Source organism: Gopherus evgoodei, chromosome 5, assembly GCF_007399415.2.
Source record: "Gopherus evgoodei ecotype Sinaloan lineage chromosome 5, rGopEvg1_v1.p, whole genome shotgun sequence".
NCBI lineage: Eukaryota > Metazoa > Chordata > Testudines > Testudinidae > Gopherus > Gopherus evgoodei.
This window is the reverse complement of record NC_044326.1, coordinates 139,682,122-139,706,869: the sequence shown is the minus strand read 5'-3', so window position 1 is coordinate 139,706,869 and position 24,748 is coordinate 139,682,122. Positions and strand designations below refer to the sequence as shown.

The 24,748-nt window shown below is 42.1% G+C and overlaps 1 protein-coding gene across 20 annotated transcripts in view; it reads left to right on the top strand.

The window, feature by feature from the left end:
* ADGRL3 (adhesion G protein-coupled receptor L3) overlaps positions 1-24,748 on the top strand; it is an 817,914-nt gene that overhangs the window by 275,393 nt on the left and 517,773 nt on the right. For all 20 annotated transcript variants that reach the window (XM_030565478.1, XM_030565475.1, XM_030565466.1 and 17 more), the window contains exon 3: positions 19,392-19,651. In XM_030565478.1, coding sequence (XP_030421338.1) covers positions 19,597-19,651 — 55 coding nt within the window. In that variant the 5' untranslated portion in view covers positions 19,392-19,596. The remainder of the gene's footprint in view (positions 1-19,391; positions 19,652-24,748) is intronic.

Sequence of the window (24,748 nt, the reverse complement as noted above, 5' to 3'; positions counted from 1 at the left end):
AGTTTCAAAAATGGCCGAGCTCACTATAAACGAGAAGACCAAAATGGTTGAAAGGTATACAGCCTCTTACTGAGGTCTTCAGTGGTCAGCTAATGCTTGTTTATATATCCTTGTGTGAACCTAACGTATTTAATAATCTGACCTCTCAGTGTCATGTAGCAATTTATCCATTGTGCACAATTCTAGCTATCTAATATATCCTGAATGTGCCTATGGTAATTTATGGATTAAGGTTACCACCCCATAGCTTTTGGGACTAAATTATTTGATATTTTGGGGTTAAAAACTTGTTCTGAAATAAGCTGGAGATGTATTTTTCTGTTCACTGGATAAGCAAACGCTACATTAATAAACAGGAGAACAGTCCGGCAGAGTTCAGTAAATCAGACCTTAATTACTGATGTTTGAGGAATGCACTGATGCCTTGATTTAAATGTTGTTTAAGGCGTGTTTTGCTATTTTGTTTTGTATACACTACCATGTTGTCAGGAAGAACAATTATCTGCCAATCAAAGTCAGGGCATACCAGTACACTGCTAAAGATCACCTTGTTCCGTTATCTCAGGTTGTCATAATAAAGTTTTCATTCTGATAATGCTGTAGAAGAATCAATTAAAACTTGTTTTATTCTCAACATACAGTATTTTGACACATATGACAAGCAGCAATGTTCAGGTGAGGTTTCTGTGCAGTTTTCTAAGTAATACATGATTTCAGTGTTTCTAAAACTATTAAAATTAGTAGTGTTCGTCTCCACTTCAAAGTTTTTTATAATGGGAAAAAACTCTTTCAGAAACTGGAGAGAATAAGGTGGAAATATAATACATTCTAGAAGTAAGAATGGGTTAGAACTGCTACAGAATGAGTAGATTCTTACATCACAGGTCCCTTGGTTAGAGGGTTATCAATATTGGTGCTGAACAATATTGATTTTGCTTTTCTCTATCACTATAACATAGGTCTGCTTTGTACCAAGGAAATAGAATTCATATGTCTTCAATCCACAGTGATTTTCAAATGGATTCCCCTTGGAATTGCAAAGACCTATGTACAGAGTTGTTGCATTTGTACAGATGAGCGCTTGCTACTCTGGTCATCCTTAAAGACTTTTCAGTTTTGCCTTTGATAACTAGAAAACATGATAATGGTATTTATGATGTTCCCTATTTGTCCCTATACTATGTTAACATTAGTTACAATGACAGTGGAACTTTTTAAAGGGTGGCCACTGTATTTTATATAAACTACATCAATTTAAAGCACACCTAAGAGACATACAGAAAATGTGAATGGAGTTAAGGAAGGCTCAATTCCAATACAGTCTTGTAGTGTATTGTGGTTATTCCGTGAAACTATACATGTGGCACTGGCTTCATGAGATCGAGTGAACCAGTCTAAGTGACTTTCCATCTGACATTGGATAAAGTCACACTGCTAAGTGGGATGCTGAGTCCCTTCTGAGTAAAGAACTATGGGGAGTAAGGAAGGCAGTTACACTGATCACAAGTTATTCAGGAATCATGTTTTTAAGGGACAAATCAGTGATAGCAGCTTTAATAGCAGTTACCCCTGACATGAACTTTTGGGGCTAGAGTGCTTACCTGGACAACATAGCGGGTCTGTTCTAAGTGATTGCACAGCATCGGTCACTTGGAAAGCAGTGTGGACAGACTCGATTGGGTCACAGAACGATCAGTGAAAGAACGTCTCACCCCTACCTTTGAAAAGTGAACATGAGTGAGTGTGTTTGAACGCTGGTAGAAGGTAATGTACAGAGAGAGTGTTGTAACACAGAGAGCCTTACAGAGAGGAGTACTTGAACTGATTGTGTGCCTCTTGATAGTTGCATTATTGAGATACCGATCTGCTTCTTGATCTTTTTCCTCGTTTGTTTAAGTAGCTCTGAAGTTAGGAGGGATGGACAGAAAAGGGTTCTCAGCCCATTCTTGGCTGTTTGCAATGAGGGAGTTTTCTGCCTCTGAGCAGATTGGTGAGAGCCAAGCCAGGTGACAGCAGGAAGTGGATGTTTCATTCAATAGCAAAATGGCCTTGTGGCTGAATTTGTTGTCCTTTCACAGGATAATTCCCAGTCACTTATTAAATGTGCAGATTGTTCTTGAGAGGGCTGTGTGCTGGGGGTCTTGTCCACAGACTCCTGGACTTTTCTCCACCCACCTCCATAAAACCGTCTGCTGCTTCTTGCTGTGACCCCAGTCCTTGGTTGTCTGCAAGGATTTCTGGGTATGGGATTATGGGAAGAAACGGTGATGCGGGTTGGAATGGTGGTGCTGGGCAGTGATAGGTTTGGGGGGCTAAGCTGGGGAATGGTGCTGTGGGGGTTGGAGGCTGAGTGCAGGGTACTTAGTAACAGGGCAATGTGTGGGCATTGGTTCTGGAGGCTGTAGCAAGAGGGTGCTGGCGGCAGAGGACAGAATATTCCCTTCCCTCCTTGCACGAAGTTCAGCTCCAGGGAAGGCACTTCTGAAGGAAGGCGTAGAGCCGGTTGGGCAATCCAGTGGATGGAGTCTGTCTCCAAACCTTCCTCAAGAGGCCACTGCTGGTAGTACTGTGTGTGGAGGGGAGGTGCAGGCAGCAGTAGGGGCGTGGAGTGTACTTCTCTGCTCCTCCACGTCTCTCCTCTCAGATCTGAGTTACCAGGTGCGACGGAGCAGGCTGATACTGGTATAGAGAGGGGTGTTAGGCATGACTCTCACTGAGGGTCCAAAGTTAGCGTTTTTGGTCAAGGCTGAAAAATGTTCATTTTTTCCCTCCACATCCCCACATCTGACTCCTGCTCACTATAATCACCCAGAGCCCTCGCCCAGCCTTGGGGTCATGGGGACAGTCAGCAATGGGATTCTCTAGGATATACTCCAAACCTAACTCACATACTAAACCTGGGGACAGGGGCAGCATGGTTCCTCCCTCTGCCTCTAGCTACAGAGATGGGGTCTCAGCTGCTTCTTTCCTCCTGCTTCAGCGGATTTGCCTTGGTTTATACCTGGGGGTAAATTTTGTAGGTTGTCCTTGGAAGGGAAGGGGCTAATGACTGACTTTGCAGAGCCAGGCTTTGTAGACCTCAAGACCTCCTTGGTGGGAGAGGGCTATTGGGAGCCCTTCAACAAAATCCAGCCATCCCTCTGAAGGGAAAGATGGGGTGATTTGTACCTCTGCCCCACCCCTCCCTTGTCAGAAATGACTTGACTTTATCCCTCAGGCTCATACTTCTGAAGACTGAATGTTTTGCCTTTTGAATGAATCAGATTGCTCCAAATGAAGAGGCATTTTTATAAGGGGGAAAAAAACAAGAAGAAAAATTACAACAACAGGAGAGGAGATACTTAAAAGGTTCCAATCCCTGTTCCTTGTCAAATGCACACGCTGCACACTCTGGTGCATGAAAAATAATTTCTCATGGATAAATAATAAATACTTGCCCTTACTATAAAGCTGCTTGCCAAGCAGAGCTTTCCAAGTCCCTGCAAGCATTTATGCCTGTATTATCTCACCCATTACTCCTCTGCGCTCTGGCCTATGCACACCCTTGGCATAGATTTTTCTTTCTTTTCTTTTTTTGTAATCACAGACTCAGAAGACAAATGACTCTGGAAACTCCTTGTTAAAATATGGGCAACATGTTACTGACCCTCCACACACTCTCCCATCCCACCCGCAAGATCCAGCTTGGGACTTCAGCCCCCTAGAATTGAGATCTGCTGAGATTTAGTGCATTGGCTTTACATTGCTGCATTTGTCACCAAACTGACAGGCTGCTCATCGTGCTCAAATCCAATTTATAAAGGCTTGCTGCTATTTTTGTCCAGTTAGGAGGCAATTTTTGGCTGGGTTTTTGCCCTCCTGATTCATGTACGGTATAATCATGAATCCAAATAACCAAAACCGTATTCAATTTATCCTGTGCTCCCAATGGAAATAAAGACTGAGAAAGAGGGAGGACTGAGTATGGAAGGTAGAATGGACAACTAGATTGGGAGAGGGATTGAACCAAAAAAATAATAGCCTACCGAGTGAGTGACTATAACCGGAAGGAGTGGGCAAGCTGAACCGGAGAATGTTCCTTGATAGAAAATGAATGTTAGGAATTGTCTTTTCTTTTGTTGTTGGCAAAGTTAGATCAGTTAGAGATCTCGACCTTCCTTTAATTGAAATAGACTCTTCTTTTTCAATTTATTTATAATTTGTTTTGGGTCTCTTCGTGTGTCGTCATGCTAGAGAGAAACTGCTATAAATGTAAGGTAAGTGTTGGGTGAAAGGGCTGTGATGTCAGACTTTTAGCCATCAGTTGGCTCTGTTAGGCTGTGATGGGAAATCTATCTATCTGTGTTCTCTCTTGGTCAATTCCTGGCTGGAGCCAAGTGCTAAAGAATTACATGATATATCTTTCTGCACAATTTGCCAATTGTGGTTACTTTTGAAGCCCAGCGCTCTATGCGCCTCTCCCTTCTAAAGGGGAGAGTGCAGACAAAGGGGTGATTGCTTTAACAAAACATTAGAATCTTTTTTTTCTTCTAAGGTAGATACTCCTAGTAGTTACAACAGTTATCATTTATTGTCTGTCTTGAATGGCTTTTCAAATTATTGGACGAAATATTACTTTTATAACCATTCCTTTTGCAGCCATGATCATAAAGTATAGGGACAAAGCTTCATGGCCACTATATTTAAGGTGAGATTTTCAAAAGAATGGAGTATTGTCCTAACTATGCTTATTGAGCAATGGGAGTTTTACCATTAACAGGAGCAGAGGTAGGCCGGTACTGAGTGTTTTCGAAATTTCCAGTTGTGGGGTGTCTGAAACATGAACTTACTCTGTTCTCCATCAAAGGGGATCCCCCCTCCTACTCATTGATCTCACACAACAGTCTTGTGCATGGAACAAAATTTGGCTAGCTACAGAGCTGTCTTGCAAAACACAGCAGCTGACACTTCCATGCATCAGGCAATTTATCTTACTGTACAGGTGACACAGATGCTTATATACTTCTCTAGAATCAAACATAGTATCCAAAAGTAACCATTTTTTGCAGACTAGTGTGACATTTTACCTCTGCTCAATTATGCCACTGGACTGTGGATAAAATCAGAAGTTTGGTTTTCCTTGTAATAATCCACATAATCAAGTAATTCTCTAAATGTATTAAGGCAGAAGATAAAAAGTCCTATTCATGGAAGGGCAAAATATCCATACAGCTTTCTAAAGAGCCATTCTAACTATGCATTTAATTTCATTCTCAGACTTTGTGTTATTATCAGAGCCTAAGTGAATGATATCTTAGCATTAGATGCCTGACTAGCTGCTATTTTGAAATTTGAGTCTATATATCTTTCTATATGTGTGTGTATGTGTATAACATTTGTTTATTTTCATAGATATTGTCATGTTAATTTTTTTTTAAAGTTGCAAAATATCACTGAAAGGTTTCAAACTTTTGTAAAATTCCTTCAGTTTTGTAAACTGCTGTTGAGACTCTTAATGTAAGTAAAATCGTCACAATGGCCCGCATGTGGCAAGGACTTGCATACTTGCTTAATTTCATGCACTGTGAATTTCAATGGGAGATGGATGGCTAACTCCCATAGGCGCCTTTGAAAATCCAAGTTTATGATTCATCTCACTGACGTCAGTGCGACAACTCTCAATGCACAAATGTGTGCACACCCTTAATTTTTGGAGGATCACACTGTACAGAAGACCAGTAAAGGAAGGGGAGAATAGCATATTAAAATAATTATTTTTATAAACATATACATTTTTGAAAACTCAGCACTGGAAATGTTTCTGCAGAAAACATTCTGACTTTTCTTTAAAAAACAAAATCAAACAGAGAAAAATATAAAAAGAGAACATGATCTCGGTGTTCATGATATCCAGGCAATCTGGCTCTCTTCATATATGTAGTCAGTAGAACTGTCCATAATACATATGGAAATGAAATAAATAGAAAGTGTGGAAGAAAGATATACTTGTTTTGTCTTCTGTAAAGTCTCTCTTTAAAATGTTAGAGCAGAAATATTGCATCATCTGCTTGGAACCTTAGATAACCTCCCTCGGTAGGAACAGCCTTCAATTCCCCTTGGCTTTTTTAGTGACTGATACTCTATAATAGGCCATTAAGGAATGTGTTTAATTTGAGGCTTATTCAGGCAAGCACATCTTAGATTGGCTAATTTCAAAATAGGTGTGTTTTCTCTTTTGACTGCTTAATGCCCGTACTCTGCCTATGAGGCATGAAAAAGAGGGAAAGTATATCACATTCCTTATTCAGCCACCCAAAACCAGTTCTCTTCTTTAAAAGCATGCTTGTCCTGATTGTCCTAGCAATTAATTTCTGCAAGAAAGCACTCAAGGAATTAATTATATTTTAACCTTTCACCCACCCCAACGTTTTATTGTTTGGAAATTTTATAGTACCCTTTAAAATGGGCACTTGCTTAAAATGGTTTGTTTTTCTTTGAAAGAAAAGGTGCTTTCTATTTAAAAATCAGATTTTGGAGGGTTAATCATTCACCTAAAGCCCCAGCTTTTTTTTTTAAGTGTAGTATTTCTGGTACATAATGTCTGCCTTGTTATACCCAGGAAATAGCAGCTATTTCATTGTGGGGCAGTGGATCCTAGGACTGTCAAGTGCTTTGGCATCCTTCCCAAGGGAAGGCACCATAGGATTGTAAGGTATTCTTTATTAACGGCAAAGAAGGTGTAGTTGGTGACCTACATTCTGATCTTGAGACCAGTGGACTGATCCTGGATTTATACCAGTGTAACAGCTCAGAAACTGGCACCAATTTAGTCATTTGGACATATTGCTCAGAAAGTGGTTGTGCAGTGTTAGCCAAATTCTCTAGTGTCCTCCTAGCTACTGAAGGCGATGGGGAGGTGGCGGAGTAAGGGCAGAAGAGTGCATCTTGCATCCAAAGGTGTCAGTGGGAGCATTGCTAGTGGGTTCAGTGGTAGAGTAAGGGCGAAAGAGTCCATCTTGCATCCGAAGGCGTCAGTGGGAGCATTGCTAGTGGGTTCAGTGTCATCCAGGTTGACCTATAGAATTCAGCCCAGTGGTGGTAATCTTGGAAGAGTTTTAGGGGAGCGATAACTTGAAGCGCTCTTGCTAGTGATAGTTGTTGGGTCTCCGTGACAGTGTGAGTAGCTAAAGTTGACACACCACTCTGTGGACTTTAGAATTGGGGTAGAATGATGAGGTGATAGTTTAAGTACCAAGTGATCAACTAATTAGCTGGCTAATTCAGATGGAAACACTTAGAAGAGAGACAGGTGGTGGGGAGCCCAGAAGGAAGGGCTGGAGTAGCCCAATAGCTCAGAAAGATGAGATCTTGGCTCCCTTATGTCCTATGCCGTGGTAGTAGGAAAAGTCAGGTGGAACGGCCTTGTGCTGGGGGGAAGAAACATTTGTAAAGCACATTGTAAATAAAGGACTGAGTGTTGACCTTGCCACTGGTGTGCGTTAAGGACTGCACTGTTTGCAGTGAGGATCCAGGGTTGAGAAAACCCTACCCCATCACAGTCTCTTTAGACATGACCACGGTTTCTTACAATAATTGTAAAGAAAACAGATCGGTACCTAGGAGAGGAAAGATGGTTTTGTGGGTAAGGTAACGAAGTGGGGATTCAGTTCTGGGTTCAGTTGTCATCCTTGGTGTGGACTGTTTTGTGTGGCTTTGAGGAAGTCACCAAAGGACAAAGGTGGCTAAAGTTTGGCTTCTCAGCCCATATTTAGGTACTGAAATAAAAGGGCTGATTTTCGATCGGGCTGAGGCCAGCTGAAAAGCAACACACTCGAGTGCCTAAATTTCAAGGTTAACTTTAGGCACCCAAGTTTGAAAATCGTAGCCTTAATTTCACTGAACCATTGTTCCTCTTCTGCAAAATAAGGGTAAAATTATCTTTCGCCCACCCTTTGCGTATCTTGTCCATTTGTATTGTAAGCTTTTTGGGACAGGAACTCTCTCTTATTATGGATACATACAGCACCTAGCACCATGGGGCTTTGGGCTGGGCTGTGGCCTCTGGACACTGTTGGGATACAAATAATAAACGTGCCGACACAGAAAAAAATGCAGTAGGTAAATATTTGTTGTTTCCAGAATCAAAGGAACCATACTTCATTTCAGTTATAACATGAGGAAAATAGTGTGTTTAATGTGGAAAATAACCTTTTTCTTTTTCTTTTTAGTACCACACTTGTTTTTGCTTTAGGGAGCTATGTGTGTGTACGTGTAGTAGCACCTTTATTCTTATTTCTGCTGCTTATTTAATTTTGTGGACCTGTCACATCTGATATTTAGATTTAGTAATTCTTGGTCTCCATATTTATGTTTTTCCCTCACCCAGAAATTTCTTTCTGCGTTACTGCTTTTATCTCTTTATTTAACTCTGTAATGACATTGCTTTACTCAGCTGCTTCTCCAAGTCAGACTGCATGAACATGCTTTGTATGTTTTTCTCACTAGATCCCTTCCCTACCACACATGCCCTCCTCTTCGTTTAGTCCACTGACTTTGGGAATTGTGTGTCAAGGACCCAAGATGAGTCATCCTTCTAATATGGAGAACATTCATCCTGGCAACTTGTGTTAAAAAGTGAACTCAGATTTCTAAAACTTGGTATTTCTCACTTATTAATTCTGTTTTTTGAGAACATCCACAAAAGAGCTGATAAGATACGCTCAACCAGGCAAGGTCAGGAATGTTTTGAGTTTTATTCCTATCAATACTATTCTTAATTTGTATCATTTGGTTGAATAATATAACCCTCCTAATGTTTTCCAAGCCAGTTACACTTAAGTAATCACATATACTTATCTTCAGCATAGACCTAATTGATATTATTTCTCACTGAAAACATCAGTGATGGCAAATCTGGTCCTATTGGCTTGCAGTCTATTAGAAATAAAATTATATTAAATGTCTTGTGGGGTGTGAAGAAGTTAACTCGAGGAGAGTTTGCAAGAAAATCATCCTGGTGTAAAACATAAATCTGTTTTAGACTTAAACTACATGTCACCTTCCAGCCAAAAATAGCAATGAGAATTAAAACTCAATTTGCTACTAAACATTAATAGACATTTATTATATCACAACAGATTGGAAAGACAATTAAACTTACCTTTTTCATATAGAACTTTCTCCTTAAAAATTGTTACTCCCAGGGGGTTTGTTGCTATCTCATTTGCCAGTAGTGTTTATTCACACACACATTTTCACTAGTTTAAAACTGTTTGATCATTGATCTGATTGTCAGCATTTTCTTTAAATAAAAAACAATCTTGGGTAAACTCTTCTTTAATCATAAAGCAGAAAAATAAAGAGTAGGCACAATTACATTTTCTTGGTTCGAAGAAACATATATCTGAGTTATTTATTGTCCATTTGAGAAGGACCAAAAGCACAGCTCAAAAATGCGCTGATGTGACTGGTGTCCTGCATTTACGCAAAAAAGGTCAGTGCAATGATCAGCCAGGTTCTGGTCCTGTAAAACAGAAACATATAAATGAAGGGAATGAATGGAGATACAATATAATTAGGCAAGTCTGCACTGAGGTCACAGCAAGGTAAGGAGATCCAGAATTAAAGATAATCTTCTAGCCATGGCGAATGCCATTATAACCAAAGTATTGTAATTCACCTGTTCCTGTCTGTCAGGGGGCTAGAGCCATTGGGCCCCGGAACCTAATGATCATATAGACTGCAGTGTCTGAAGTGCACACTCAGGGAGGTCCAGATTGCCTGGCATCCTCAGCTATTACTTTATTTCATTTTTTTGTAGTCTATTGTTAATATACTAAGAGCATACTGTGTCTGGTCCATGCCTGTTGGGTTGGGTAGGGGGATGGGTAAGTAAGGACACCCTCCACTCCCACCCCTGTGAGCAGAGTCTCCTTGGTGCTTCCTCTGTTTGGGGAAGATATAGCTCAGACAGGGGTAGGGAGGAGACTGTGCCATAGGCCCCCTCACTCCATCTTGCTGGCAGACCTGGGCAGATGGGCTGAAGGGCGCAATCTGTACCATCCTAATGAATGGCACAGTGTACGCTCATGCACCTGTGCGTGACAGATGGCCCTCTCGGTGGTGTGGGGCTCTGCCCTACTCCATATATGAGTCAACTGCAAATTGCTCAGTTGATCCCTGTGTCTGTTCCAAAGCCCTTTGCTGTCTGTGATTCTGGGTGAAACTTAGGGCTAGCTGCAGAGTGTTCAACTCTGCTCTCCATTCTTACCTCGGCAGCCTTTGGTTAGCATGGGTTAAGAAGCGCCTTTGTAATGAGGGAGAGGTTGAGGGACACAGGGCCGAGAGGGAAGGCAAGAAGGAAAAGGAGATCAAGGTGGAGGAAATGATGCTACGGAATGATTTAAACAAATTAAAACCATTTCTTTTAATCAGTAAGCCTAGAGGCACTTATTTGAAGACATTTTCCTAACTATCAAACTTAGAGGCAGCCACTTGGTCTTCCATTTGTTCCCCATACTTTTCCTTACCATACTTACTCCAACAGAGTCTCTCTCTTTATTTTTGAATTGAAAGTGAGACCTAATGCAGAATCTATGATATCACAGTGATAGCTGACAAAACACTTGAACTTAGGGAGGACAAACTGGACCTGTGTGAGAGAGATTGACAATGCCAGCCAGAGGAAGTTAGAAATGCGCTTTCTGAGCTTATATCTCTGTAGACATGCACATGTGTGCATCTACCCACACCAGTACATTTAGTTTTTCACAAAATAATTGTAAGGGATGCTTTGCATGTATGTGTGAATAAGCAGCATTGCCAACCCCAAGTGTTTAAATATTATGAGCCGGGCCCCAAGGAATCATGAGATTGGCTTACGAATAGGGCTTTCAAACAATTTAAAAAAAATAATCATGATTAACTGTTAAAGAATAACAGAATACCAATTTAAATTTTTTATAAATATTTTTGAATGTTTTTCTACTCTACAGTGTAAAGTATATTATTACTTTTTATTATGCATATTTGCACTGTAAAAAAAAGATAAACAAAAGTGCAATCTACAGGTCAAAGCATGAGGAGGCATGCAAATAATTAGCATATCTGCCACATAAATTCCTTGCAACACCAGCTACAGCAGTGCCATGCAAACATCGCTTCTCACTTTCAGGTGACATTGCAAACAAATAGTGGGCAGCATTATCTCCCATAAAAGGAAACAAACTTTTTTGTCTTAGCAATTGGCTGAACAAGACGTAGGCTGAGTGGACTTGTAGGCTCTAAAGTTTTACATTGTTTTGGTTTTGAGTGTAGTTCTGTAAAAAAAAATCTACATTTGTAAGTTGTACTTTCATGATAAAGAGATTGCACTATAGTACTTGTATGAGGTGAATTGAAAAATACTATTTCTTTTGTTTATCATTTTTACAGTGCAAATATTTATAACAAAACATAATATAAAGTGATCTCTGTACACTGTATTCTGTGTTGCAATTGAAATCAATATATTTGAAAATGTAGAAAAACATCCAAAATATTTATAAATTTAAATTGTATTCTATTATTGTATATCAGTGCAATTAAAACTGTGATTAATCACAATTAATTTTTTTAATTGAGTTAATTTGTTATGAGTTAATCACTTGAGTTAACTGTGATTAATTGATAGCCCTAAAAGTCACAAGATTTATAAATGACAGGTTTCAGAGTAGCAGCCGTGTTAGTCTGCATCTGCAAAAAGAACAGGAGTACTTGTGGCACCTTAGAGACTAAAAAATTTATTTGAGCATAAGCTTGCAAACATACATTTGGCTTCTGTTTCTTGAGCCCCTATTGGCTACATTTGGGTCACATTTTCCGGCTTTTCCCTGTAAGCATGAAGGCTAGAAACTTCCTTTAAAAAAAAAGACAGTTGAGATTCTCATGATTCCAGGAAAATACCCAATATCATGAGACTTTCAATACAATCATAAGATTTGGCAACACTGGTGTAATGCTAGAGGACTGTGGCAATTCCTGTTTATAAAGTAGAAAAACTACAACTGGATAGATCCTAGAAGTTTTGTAATATTTTAGAATCAGTGATAAGTCTCCAAAGAGAGAGTATCTGTAAACCCAAATATAACCTAGTTTAGAACATGACTGTGGGAACTATTCCATATTATGCTGAAATGGGATGATCTCAGATAGCTAGAGGCCTGGGGTGCTGTGAAACTTCTGATGCAGAACTGTACCCTTTCCCCCAATTGTATATTTCCCTGAACTTTAATTGGTTGACAGTGTCTGATTTGCTCAATTACTTTGAATTTATTTCCTGACAACTCGGACACCCTCTACTTAATTTTTGCAACTCCAGCTTATCCAAATGCAGTAATGTAATATAAATAATTTCATCCCTTACAACATTCTCAAACTAGCCCCCTCCAGAAAATTGAAGTAAAGTTGCAAGAAGATGTCGATGGAAAGGTAGCTGGTAGTACCATATCTAGTTTAGTTATCAGTTGAACCTTGAAAATATCAAAAGGAAATGGAGACTGTCCAGCCATTGATAATGTATTTCATACCAGTATTTCTATAAAAACTGAGTATAATATCTTAAGATCATGCATGGGAAAGTCAAAATCATTCCCACCTTGTGCTCCCCTCTTCCTGGCAACACCTCCTACAAATCTACAAGTGTTTTCTTTCTGATATCAGAAAGCAACTTGAAAAATTGCACTCTAGGAAGGTCTCATGGCATATTTCATCCTGAGACTGATGAAAGGGGAAATCAGGGAAATGTGAACTTAAAAAAAATAAATAAATAAAAAAAAAAGAGAGAGAGAGAGAATAAGAGAAATATCTGATTTAAAAACAAAAGAAAGAAATATATTGTGATAATTTCTTACGATGAGCTCTGTGACCAAATCCAGACTCCAGTCTAACCTGAGAGAACTCAGAGAAATGCAAAATGTCTCTCACTCAATTGGGGTAAGTCTACACAACAGATTGAGATGTGATCCCTGGCTTGGGTAGACACAAGTGTTACCTCTACTCACCCCTGACACCTAAAAATAGCAGTGCAGCCACAGTAGCATGTGTGGCAGCTGAGGCCAGTCACCCCAGTACAGTCCCACCCAACCTTCCGCTTACGTCCTGGGGCAGCTGGCCCAGTGTGCTTCTGGAGTACAGCTAGTGTGTGCGTGTCCATGCGAGCTGGGAACTACACTTCCCAGCTCAGCAGTGTAGATGTACACTTGGAGCCAAAACAGTTTCTCATGCACACAGCTCACTCTCTAATTTCATATGAAATTTCCCTGCTCTGAGTCGTGAACCTGGATTCAGGGAATAAATAAACCATAGATTACTTAAATTTCCCTTTGACCTTAAAAAAAGACCAAAAAACTATATGTAGCCTACAGGGAAAAAAAAACAGTATACTTGGCTGGTCTGCATTTGTGTTTGCTTGTCAAGAGCTTGCTAAATCTGAAATGAATTAACTCTGTTAACATTTGACAGTGACCTTGCACGTTGTTTTGCTGTAAAGCTATTACTACTTCCAAAGGATTCGTTGCCATTTTAAATTATAGGTTAAACAGGTGGTGCATGGGACTATATTCGATTCAACAACCGTCCCAAGCTGTTCGGGCTGTTCGTTGCAGGGGAATGTAGATAGCATTGTTGTGATATTTGAGAAACTCTGATAAACTGGTATTTATGAGAGGTTGCCACTGTTTTTGCTTACTGGACATCTTTGAAAATATTTATCAAGAGAAGCTGCATAATACGTAGAGGAGGAGTAACGGGGTGGATTTAGTATAGTTAAATAACATACTGTATAGTAAGTGAGTGGCACCCAAACTTTCGGAACGACTGTTCTGCTTCCCTGGAGTAAGACCTGGGCTGTTTGCTGCCTCCCATTTAGGGATGTAGCTGTGAACGTGCAGTGGACAATTAGGGCATGTCTTCATGGGGTACTAATGCGCCGTAAGCCAGGGTGTGAATGTACAGCACCCTAGCTTATCATGCAGTAACGTTCCATGTGGACACTTCTCCCGGGCAGTAGAAGTATCGGATGAAATTTAATAGTGAAAAGTGCAAGGTCGTGCATTTAGGGATTAATAACAAGAATTTTAGTTATAAATTGGGGACACATCAGTTGTAAGTAACAGAGGAGGAGAAGGACCTTGGAGTATTGGTAGATCACAGGATGACTATGAGCTGTCAATGTGATATGGCCGTTAAAAAAGCTAGTGCAGTTTTAGGATGCATCAGTCAAGGTATTTCCAGCAAAGATAAGGAGGTGTTAGTACCGTTATACAAGGCACTGGTGAGACCTCATCTGGAATACTGTGTGCAGTTCTGGTCTCCCATGTTTAAGAAGGATGAACTCAAACTGGAACAGGTTCAGAGACGGGCTACTAGGATGATCAGAGGAATGGAAAACCTGTCATATGAAAGGAGACTCAAAGAGCTTGGCTTGTTTAACCTAACCAAAAGAAGGTTGAGGGCGGATATGCTTGCTCTTTATAAATATATCAGAGGGATTAATATTAGGGAGGGAGAGGAATTATTTAAGCTTAGTACCAATGTGGACCCAAGAACAAATGGATATAAACTGGCACTAGGAAGTTTAGACTTGAAATTAGACGAAGGTTTCTAACCATTAGAGTAGTGAAGTTCTGGAACAGCCTTCCAAGGGGAGTAATGGGGGCAGAAGAAATATCTGGCTTTAAGACTAAGCTTGATAAGTTTTTGGAGGGGATGGTATGATGGGATAGCCTAATTTTGGCAATTAATTTGGCAATTGATCTTTGATTATCAGCAGGTAAGTATGCCCAGTGGTCTGTGATGGGATGTTAGATGGGGTGGGATCTGAGTTACTACAGAGAATTCTTTCCTGGGTGCTGGCTGGTGAGTCTTGCCCACATGCTCGGGGTTTAACTGATTGCCATATTTGGGGTCGGGAAGGCCTTTTCCTCCAGGGCAGATTGGCAGAGGCCCTGGAGGTTTTTCACCTTCCTCTGCAGCATGGGGCATGGGTCACTTGCTGGAGGATTCTCTGCAGCTTGAGGTCTTCAAACCACAATTTGAGGACTTCAATGGCTCAGACATAGGTTTGATAGAGGAGTGAGTGGGTGAGATTCTGTGGCCTGCATTGTGCAGGAGGTCAGACTAGATGATCATCATGGTCCCTTCTGACCTTAAAGTCTATGAGTCTATCGCAGTGCACTTTGATGTTCTGCTGTTGAAATGAAAGGACATCAAAAGCGTGCTACAGGAGTTTAGTGGGCTGTAGGGGTGTTCATGTGGGCTCTTCCTGTGCAGCAAGTGAGTGCACTGTAGTCACACTCTGCTTGGGGTGCTCTCATGTGCTGTGTTGCGAAGCCCACAGCTGTTTTAAACCTTGTTCTTGCAGTGTAGAGACTGGGGTTTGGAGCAGTCCAAACTCTCTTGAGCGTTAGTGAATGAATAATGAAAGGGTTAAGCAGGCAACTTTTGTGTTTACAGGCCCAAGGGAGCAGAATTGGGATCCACAGTAGAAAAGGGGAACTGTCTAGCTGAGCAGATGGAAATGTTTCTGTTGGAAAAATTGAGACTATTTTTGTGAAAAATCTGAATTTTCTTGCTTGTGTGGTTTGGAGTGAATCTTCGAGAGGGACAATGTCAGGTCAATCTCAGCACCAAATCTAAGTTTTCAGACAAATCTGCCTTTACAATACCTCAGAAATGTTTGCATGGTTATTTAAAAATTCCAGTGGAAAGAGTTTTAAAGAAAGAACTATGTCCCTGCAGTATTTACATTGCAGTGTGGTGTTAGCGTACGGAAGTGTGAACATGAGAATGACTTGAAACTGGTTGGTGAGGGGCAGAGGAGGAGAGACACTCTCTTTTCATTGTTGGAGCTGAAAGAAATGCACAAAACATGCAGAGAGAGAGAAAAGAAAACCAAGTGTTTACAATTCTTTCTGTTTTTAACAATCTAAAGTTGTGTTAGTAAGACAGGTAATTTTTTTTTTAAAACTTGAATGTTTCTTTTTACTTTATATTAATAGTGTTGGTAATTTAGGCATTTTTTTTCAGAAGGTATATTTTTTCCATTTTGCTGCGTTACCCCTCCTATCTCTCCCGCACACTGCGTGAAATTATGAAAACATTTCCTGAAGTAGCTTCTTGTTAAACGACATATGTTGAAAATGGAGACCTGCATTCATCATGGGGCTAGATTTTCCCATAATCACTAGCATCAAAGGGTTAATTACTTGCAGGCATTTCTCTTGCAAACAGTGAATTTAATCAATATCTCTGTAAAGCATTCAGCTTATTTTCCACTAAGTAAGCAACTTTTACAAAAGACAGAGATAAGAAATGCAGCACTGTTTTTCTTTTAAAGAATACAAAGCTGTGATGCTTTATTTGTTTAAAACTATTAGGCAAGTAGTGTCTTGCTGGCTGTCTGGCTGATTAGCTTTAGTGCTACTGAAGATCTAAAGAAAAAACTACCAAATCAAGTTATTATTGGGTCCTTCCAAAGCTGTTTGCTCTTGTGCTTAATTTCAGTATGTTTCTTCCATAGCTATTAAATTATATCCATGCATACTTAACAGGGATAAAATCTCATCTGTGTTAAATTGGATATTAAATTAACTTTTTTTTTTAAATTTTAGTGATTGATAATGGGGCTGATTCTTGCACTTTGTGTGGTCTTTTACCCCTGTGCACTGTGAACACCTTTTTGGTTATGTAACAGTTCCAAATCAGAGTGCTGATATTTTACACCCACTTTGCACCACTGTAAATCATCACACATGGTTCAAGGCGTTGGCACATCCAGTGACTCAATGCCGTTTGAACACATTTTATTTGTGCTGCTGTAATTCCGCTTTGAAGTCAGCACATCTAGCCATTGACTAGATCTTGTCAATTTCCTTATTTCTTTTTCCTCCCTTAGACTAATTTCATGAAAGTAACACAAGGACTCCTTGGTGTGCTGGTTGACATAATGCACTGAAGAATGGACTCGTTAGGTGTTGTATCCATCAGTGTATCCATAATGCCTTTTAAAGAACGGTCATCTTGAACAAGTATCGCACAGTACATTTTTAGTTCCTAATGCCTTAGTTTTCTTTGGCTTTCCGCTTTTCAGTCAGTTCTGTTCTGAAGAGTTGTGCTTTTGTAGCTGCTAGTGTGTAAATCACTTTAGCGTGATGCTTGACAGCAGATCAGGATGTGATGCTGATGGTGGCATCACTGCAGCCAGAAAGGTCAGCATTCAGTAGAACCTTCTTGTAAATGAATGCAGCATGCTTTTGCTTGGTGGTTCAAATCCAGACCCCTATAGGACAAATGTAACTTTTAATTTGCTTGCATTGGAGGTGTATCCCTTGCTTGCTATCGATAAATTGAATGTTCTGTGTTGGACAATTCATAGCTGCTCTCTCTCATTGTCTTTGGCCAAATATTGCCTCCAGAGAACCCAGTAGATGGGATTTGTTTTATTTTGCGAGCCTCTTTCTATTTCTTGTAATGCTTCTTTTGAGTGTGCTCCTCTAAACCCCCCACCCCACCATCAAAAGGCTTGACCCGTAACAATTTCATTTTTACCCTACAAACCCGAACAAAGCTCTGAAAACTTGCATGATGCTGAGGTCTGATCTGAGCAGAGATCATCACTAGCAGTGTGACCATAAGCAAGTCACTTGACTACCCACTAAGCTTGGGCTTCCAGTCATCCCAGCTGCAAAGCTGGGTAAAAGCTTTGAAAAACAAGTGCCTCCATTCAGGTGAGTGAGCAAATGACAGCAGGAGGAAAAAATAGCTCAGACTAAACTGTGATACAAGCAAATATTTTTTGTTGGAAGCAATGATACTTGGTTATACAGAGTATAAATCAGAACAATGCAGGGTTTGATTTAGCAGGGACTGAAGGGCAAAACAAAGGAAACACTGTTATGTCCAAGCTTCAGAAATATACCCAGATAGCAGTGGCATGCAACAAGCTTTTTCATATGCTTTTTGGCTCACACTGGGTTTTGCGTAAGAATCAAAGTTGGCAAAAACAGCAGGCATTGCTCATATAAGAATAGCCTATGCTGATTACAGATTTTGGAGAGATTTTTAATTAGGCCAGTGCTGTGAAGGCTACAAAGTCTTGGGACTTCAAAACAAGGCTGTCAAATATTTTACAATTGATCATATTTTAAAAATTGGTTTTAAGCAGAAATCACCACTGCAGTCAATAGGGAATTTAAGCTTAAAATTGATGGCATGATTTAACTCTATAGTTGTTTTCTTCAAGGTTTGGTTCACTATATCCTTCAGCCCTCCTCTATGAGGACAGAAAATGGTGGCTAGTCAGAATCTTTCTTGTGAAGGGCTGTCCCTTTGGTGGGGTCACAAGGAGAAATAGACAAACCCACTCATCCCCCACAAAAAAGCCTTTGCAAGCCAAACATCTCAAGAAGGAGGCCTGTGGTGCATGTGCCAGGGTACATCTGTGACCATGCATGGGGCTGCTCTGGCTGACGTACCTGTGGCTGGGACTCTGTGTCAGCACAGGAGAGCAAGGGGAGGAAGAACTCCCCTTACTCCTCGCTGAGGGCTCCATACTCCCTGTTCCCTGCTTTGCAAAGCTGAGCTGGCATTGGGTGTGTTGTGATTTGCTGCTGCTGTGGGATAGCAGGAAGCTCCCACCCACCTAGAGTAAAGGGGGAAGCAGAGAGGGCTGGTGCCTCAGAGACGCGTCTTGAGTCACAGCGCCTTCTGGGGCTAATCTTGGGACAGGGCAGTTTATGCTCCACCCCTTGCTCAGGGCTGTGCTTAAAGACATGGTCGAGTCCAAGTGCCTCACTGGACTCTCACATATGCAATCACTTGATGTGCACATACAACCACAAGTTCACGTTCTCCTGAATGTATTGGTGCCTGTGCTTTGGGTCTGTATGTCAGACATTGCAGCGGGAAGGTGGGTTACCGGGGTTAAAATTCACCGCTGTGCAGAAGGCTTCCATGAGGTCTGGCCAGCACATAAAGCCATTGAAGCCCTTCTTTGAAAGAGTAAGTGGGACATAAGTGATGCACAGACTCGAGTGCTGGCCCTCTGCACAGGGGTACATTGTGTGTTCCTACCAAACAGCTAAGAAAGGCTGGTGGGAGGAGTGGTTCTTAACCTTTTTCGTTTGCGGACCCCTAAAATATCTTGAACGGAGGAGCGGACTCCTTTGGAAATCTATTGTCTGTGTATATAGTTGAATTCTGTTCAGTCAGTTTTCAGTCTGTCTTTCGCAGACCCTTTAGGCATAGTCTGTGGAACACAGATTGAGAACCGCTGTGTTAAGGGATCCAGTTTGTGCTTAAACCTGCTGTCTTGATTGCCATGCACTAATCACCTGGTTTTGTTACTGACCTCGCTCTTTCTCTTTTGTTTGTAGGTTTCAATTCTGGATATTGATTGTGTTTTTTGTTTTTTTTTTTAATTTTTATGATTATTATTTTTGATTGGCTTTTTTTCCTTCCCCTGTGGATGTGAATTGAAGACCTACGGAGGAGCTCTGGACGAGGGAACAGGAGGACGCTTACTTCATTTTATTTGGAAACACTCGTTGCCGCGGTACCTTCTAGTTATATTCCACAGTCATGTGGTCATCACAGCTGCTGTTCTTCACAATGCTGTTAGCACCAGCAGTGCATGGTAAGAGAGAGGTGGAGGGAGTTGGTGGGGTGCTTAGGTTTTTTGCCTATATAATCTATGTGAAATTGTTTTTTCTAGGCCAAGGGGACCTAAGGCAATGAGGAGGCCAAAACCCATTGAAACTCAGTAGATTTTGGCACCAAACTCCTTTACACCTCTTTGCAAAGCCCAGGCTACATTATTTATTTAATTAATGATCTGGAGGATGGCGTGGACTGCACTCTCAGCAGTTTTGCTGATGACACTAAACTTGGAGGAGTGGTAGATACGCTGGAGGGTAGGGATAGGATACAGAGGGACCTAGACAAATTAGAGGATTGGGCGAAAAGAAACCTGATGAGGTTCAACAAGGACAAGTGCAGAGTCCTGCACTTAGGATGGAAAAATCCCATACACTGATACAGACTAGGGACCGAATGGCTAGGCAGCAGTTCTGCAGAAAAGGACCTAGGGTTTACAGTGGACGAGAAGCTGGATATGAGTCAACGGTGTGCCCTTGTTGCCAAGAAGGCTAATGGCATTTTAGGCTGTATAAGTAGGGGCATTGCTAGCAGATCAAGGGATGTGATCATTCCCCTCTATTCGACATTGGTGAGGCTTCATCTGGAGTACTGTGTCCAGTTTTGGGCTCCCACACTACAAGAAGGATGTGGAAAAATGGGAAAGAGTCCAGCGGAGGGCAACAAAAATGATTAGGGGGTTGGAGCACATGATTTATGAGGAGAGGCTGAGGGAACTGGGATTGTTTAGTCTGTAGAAGAGAAGAGTGAGGGGCGATTTGATAGCTGCTTTCAACTACCTGAAAGGTTGTTCCAAAGAGGATGGATCTAGACTGTTCACAGTGGTACCCGATGACAGAACAAGGAGTAATGGTCTCAAGTTGCAGTGCGGGAGGTTTAGGTTGGATATTAGGAAAAACTTTTTCACTAGGAGGGTGATAAAGCACTGGAATGGGTTACCTAGGGAGGTGGTGGACTCTCCTTCATTAGAGGTTTTTAAGGTCAGGCTTGACAAAGCCCTGGCTGGGATGATTTAGTTGGGAATTGGTACTGCTTTGAGGACTAGATACCTCCTGATGTCCCTTCCAGCCCTGGTACTCTATGATTCTATGATTGCAAAATAGGCCTGCAATAAAGAACCATTATTTGGCCTTAGGTAAAAAAGCTGTTTATGAACTAAACTGCTTGATGCATGTGAGGTCACTTTGGAGATTTCCATTAGACACTCTGTGCAGTGCATTATAGCTGAGCTTCTGCCCTGTGCTCAGGACCAGCACCCAGGGTAAGAACCACTTAGTCACACATTGTACTGGGCCTGTGCATAGGGGTTGAATTCCACTCTGTGTGACTAGATATCTCAGAGATACATTGTACAGCGTAACCAACCTAACCACAGCTACAGAGGATGGGATCTCACTAAATTATCATCACTGATGCTATTAGCACACATATTAACATGCCACGGTAGCCATCCTATTTTGTATTCTCTTCAGCAAGTAATTATAATCTATTCTTTATCACAGATTAAGGAAAAGTGATCCATCTCACTATGTGGACAGGGCTTATAGGGCAATCAGGGCCAGTGCAACCATTTAGGTGACCTAGGCGGTCGCCTAGGGTGCTGGCATAGGGCGCCATTTTCTTCGGCAGCGATCGTGGTGGCCGGATCTTCGGCCACCCCAGTCGCTGCCAGCATTTAGGCGGAGGGAGCTGGGGCAGGGGAGCGCTGGGAGGGCTGCCTGCAGCAAGTAAGGTGGGGGGGTGGCACGCAGGGGAACTCCCCACCCCAGCTCACCCTTGACCCGCCTCCTCCCCGAGCACGCCATCACCGCTTCACTTCTCCCGCCTACCAGGCTTGCGGCGCCTAAGCTGATTGGCGCCACAAGCCTGGGAGGCGGGAGAAGTGAAGCAGCGACAGCGTGCTCGGGGTGCTCGTGCGCGGAGCAGGGGTGAGCTGGGGGGGGTCCCTCAAGGCGGAGGGTTGGGGGTGGGGAGCTGCCACAAGGGGGGCGCCTCAGGATGGAGGGTGGAGCTGCTGTGTGTGGGGGGTGCAGCGGGGAGAGGGCGCAAGGTGCAAGTTTCACCTAGGGCGTGAAACATCCTTGCACCAGCCCTGAAGGCCATGTTTTTAACAATAGGAACCCAAAGTTAAGCGCCTAAAATAATTGGCCTGATTTCTAAATTGCTGACTGCCTAGAAGAACCTGCTGTTGGGAGGTGAAGGAGGGGGTCAGCATTTTTGAAAATCTGGCAACTCCATTTGGGGGCCTTAAGGGGAGCTGAGCTCTTCTGAAATTCTGGCCTTAGTGTCAGGTCATTGGGAGCACCCTGGAGAATCCAAGCCATTGACTTAGGTGTAGGCTTTAGGCTCCTATTTTTGAAAATCTTGGCGAGAACTCCACATCCACTCTTTGCATGTGGCAGTTTCCCAAAGCTAAGGCTTTAGAGTTAAACTTTTAGTGGGGAAGGAAAGACAACAACAAAAATACATAGTGCATCAAGTCTACTGGCATCGGTTTTAACACCTTTATGCCCTAGAGTGATCTCTCTCTCTTTAGTGTTTAAGCAAATTTCCCCACTGATTTTGAAATTTTAATTTATAATTAAATGGTGTCAAAAAATTGTGGCTGGAAAAAAACCCAAGCTATTATGGAAGAAGCTGTTGGTTCTACTCAGGAAGTTAAATGGTAAATGTTGTTTTGCAAATCTTTATAATTAAACAATATTAATAGTTAAAGCAATTAACAATTTAAATGCCCCCCTGGCAGTTTTGGTTTTAGTTAGAATGCCAGTGTAGCCTGAGAGCTCGCTTGCTAGTTTTGCTGAATGAAAATGCGAGAAGAATACGAGAAGCCAAGTTGCCCCACAAATGAACAGACACAGAAGATGCAAAAAATCAGGGGGCCTGATTTTTCCCACAGATCTGCTCTTTGGCAAGTCATTTACTCCTATGGAAACTGAGTGGAAAGCATAGCTGGTGTCAGTGACTCCGCAAGGGGCTTATGAGTCTGTTACAGCTACAGCACCTGGCTTTTTGGTTGAAGTGGTATGAGCTCTGGTACAACCCCTGCTGGTGGCCAAGTCAGCAGCCATCCCGCCAGAGCCTGGCCCCAGTGCAGTTCATGGTGTTTCTGCTAGGAGGAGGGTAATAGAAGTAATTTGTGAGCATGCGTTTAGCCTAATGTAGGGGGAAGGGTGCACCCACTAAAATATGAGTTACACAGAAGGTCAGAGTAGATGATCTAATGGTCCCTTCGGGTATCAAAATCTACAAAGCTCAATACCTGCTGCCCTTTCTGGCCCTATCCCGCACCATTTGCACAGCAGTGTCTCCATGAGTGGGGTGGGGAAGCAGATTCAGTGTGGAATTTTCTGCTCTCCAGTTTGAGGATCATTCTGGAGACTTTGTAAGTGCACACAGCAGCCAGAATTCAGCCAAGTGCTAAATATGAAATTAGTTTGGTTAAGACCTTCTCATTCTTGTCTCCTAAGAGATCTCTTTAATGTAGACAGAAGGAAGCCTGGTAAACTGTAAGACCATATCAAAATTTAATACTTTGGAGTCTATTGTTACAAACTGTGAAAATATCTGGTGATCAGGATAATTCCAGGGATGTGTATTAACTGGTGAGGTTTTATTTGTGTTGGGGTATTTTTTGAGTCTTATTTTTAGGGTACTCTGATTGCTCCTCCTTCCATATGCAGCTTGTAAATTACAATTTGTTCTTGTATATTGGGACAATGGAAGGATCGCTGCTTTTATATATATATTTAATCTAGGCATGCCCAGTTCTGCCATACATTTGTTTTTGTAGCTACATTTTCCCACCTCCGATAAATGTGTAAGGTTCAAAGTGACACCGTTGTGTAAGAAGACGTGCCAGGCATACCATTTCTGGGTGCATATTATGTACTTAAGGTTGTGATGTCAGGTGGGGTCAGAGACCGTTGACTGCACTGCTGTGTGAGACAAAATAACCCCCTAGAGATGCTGCCTGAGTGGGATGCTTTTATGTTGCTGTTCAGCAGAAATGATATAGGGAAAAAACCTCAATTGCTGCATTTTCGTGGTGATATTATCATGGTTGCTGCGCCATAAACATCCTAGGGTGACAGGATGTCCCGATTTCATAGGGACGGTCCCGATTTTTGGGTCTTTTTCTTGTATAGGCTTCTATTACCCTCCCCCCCATCCCGATTTTTCACATTTGCCGTCTGGTCACCCTAAAATACCCAGACACAGACCTCTTTTTGTCCAGTGCTACTTCATGCCTCACATACCAGTGAAATTCTCCCTGTCCATAGGCCTGTCTACCCATTTAGGCTGCAGTGGGACTGAAGTGCTGCACAGGACTTGTGCTGGCCCCCTGTACCTCTGCGCAAGACCATAACCTCCTACTTTATTCAGTAGGAAACTCCCCCGCTGCAGACCCGTTTGAAAGGTGCTGCTGCTGCCATAATGAAGCCTGTCAACCCAAGAGTTGACCCTTTGCTGTGTTAGCTGCACCCAGTTCACAAAGTTCTAGAGTTAGCTGAAGTGGAAAATAGCAACGTTAAAAGAAAAACTATCTTTGGAGGGCTCTGGAATGACGGGAATTTGCCACTGAGCTCGCTAGGGTTCATAGGAGCTCTGAAGTATCTGTGGAAGATGCGCATTTTGGGCCAGAGTGCAGCCCAAAGCCATTGGCTCTGCACTGCATTTGGGAAGGGGATGACAAGGGGTCTGCTGCAGTTCCTCTTGGGGCCTCTGCAGCACACGGCACACAGCTGGATCTGCCACTCTTTGGAAGGTGATGTGTGGAGAAGGGAGTGTAAGAGCATGGCCCTGCACCCACTGCTGCTGGCCCCCTTTGAAGAGAATCCCTTCATTGTCCAGGGGGCACAAGGTCCAGACTTGTGTCTGGCCTTTGAACAGGACTTTCAGGGAGCATTATCTTCGCTCACTTGCCCCAATGTGCACCTGAGCAAGCCCACCTGCAAGCTGTCCCTTAGCCTGTTCTGGAACAAGCATGTTTATCGTAGATGGAGAATGACCTTCTCAGATGTTACAGCCCCTTCTCCCCAACCCACCAAGTAACCTGCCCTCCCCACAACCAGGT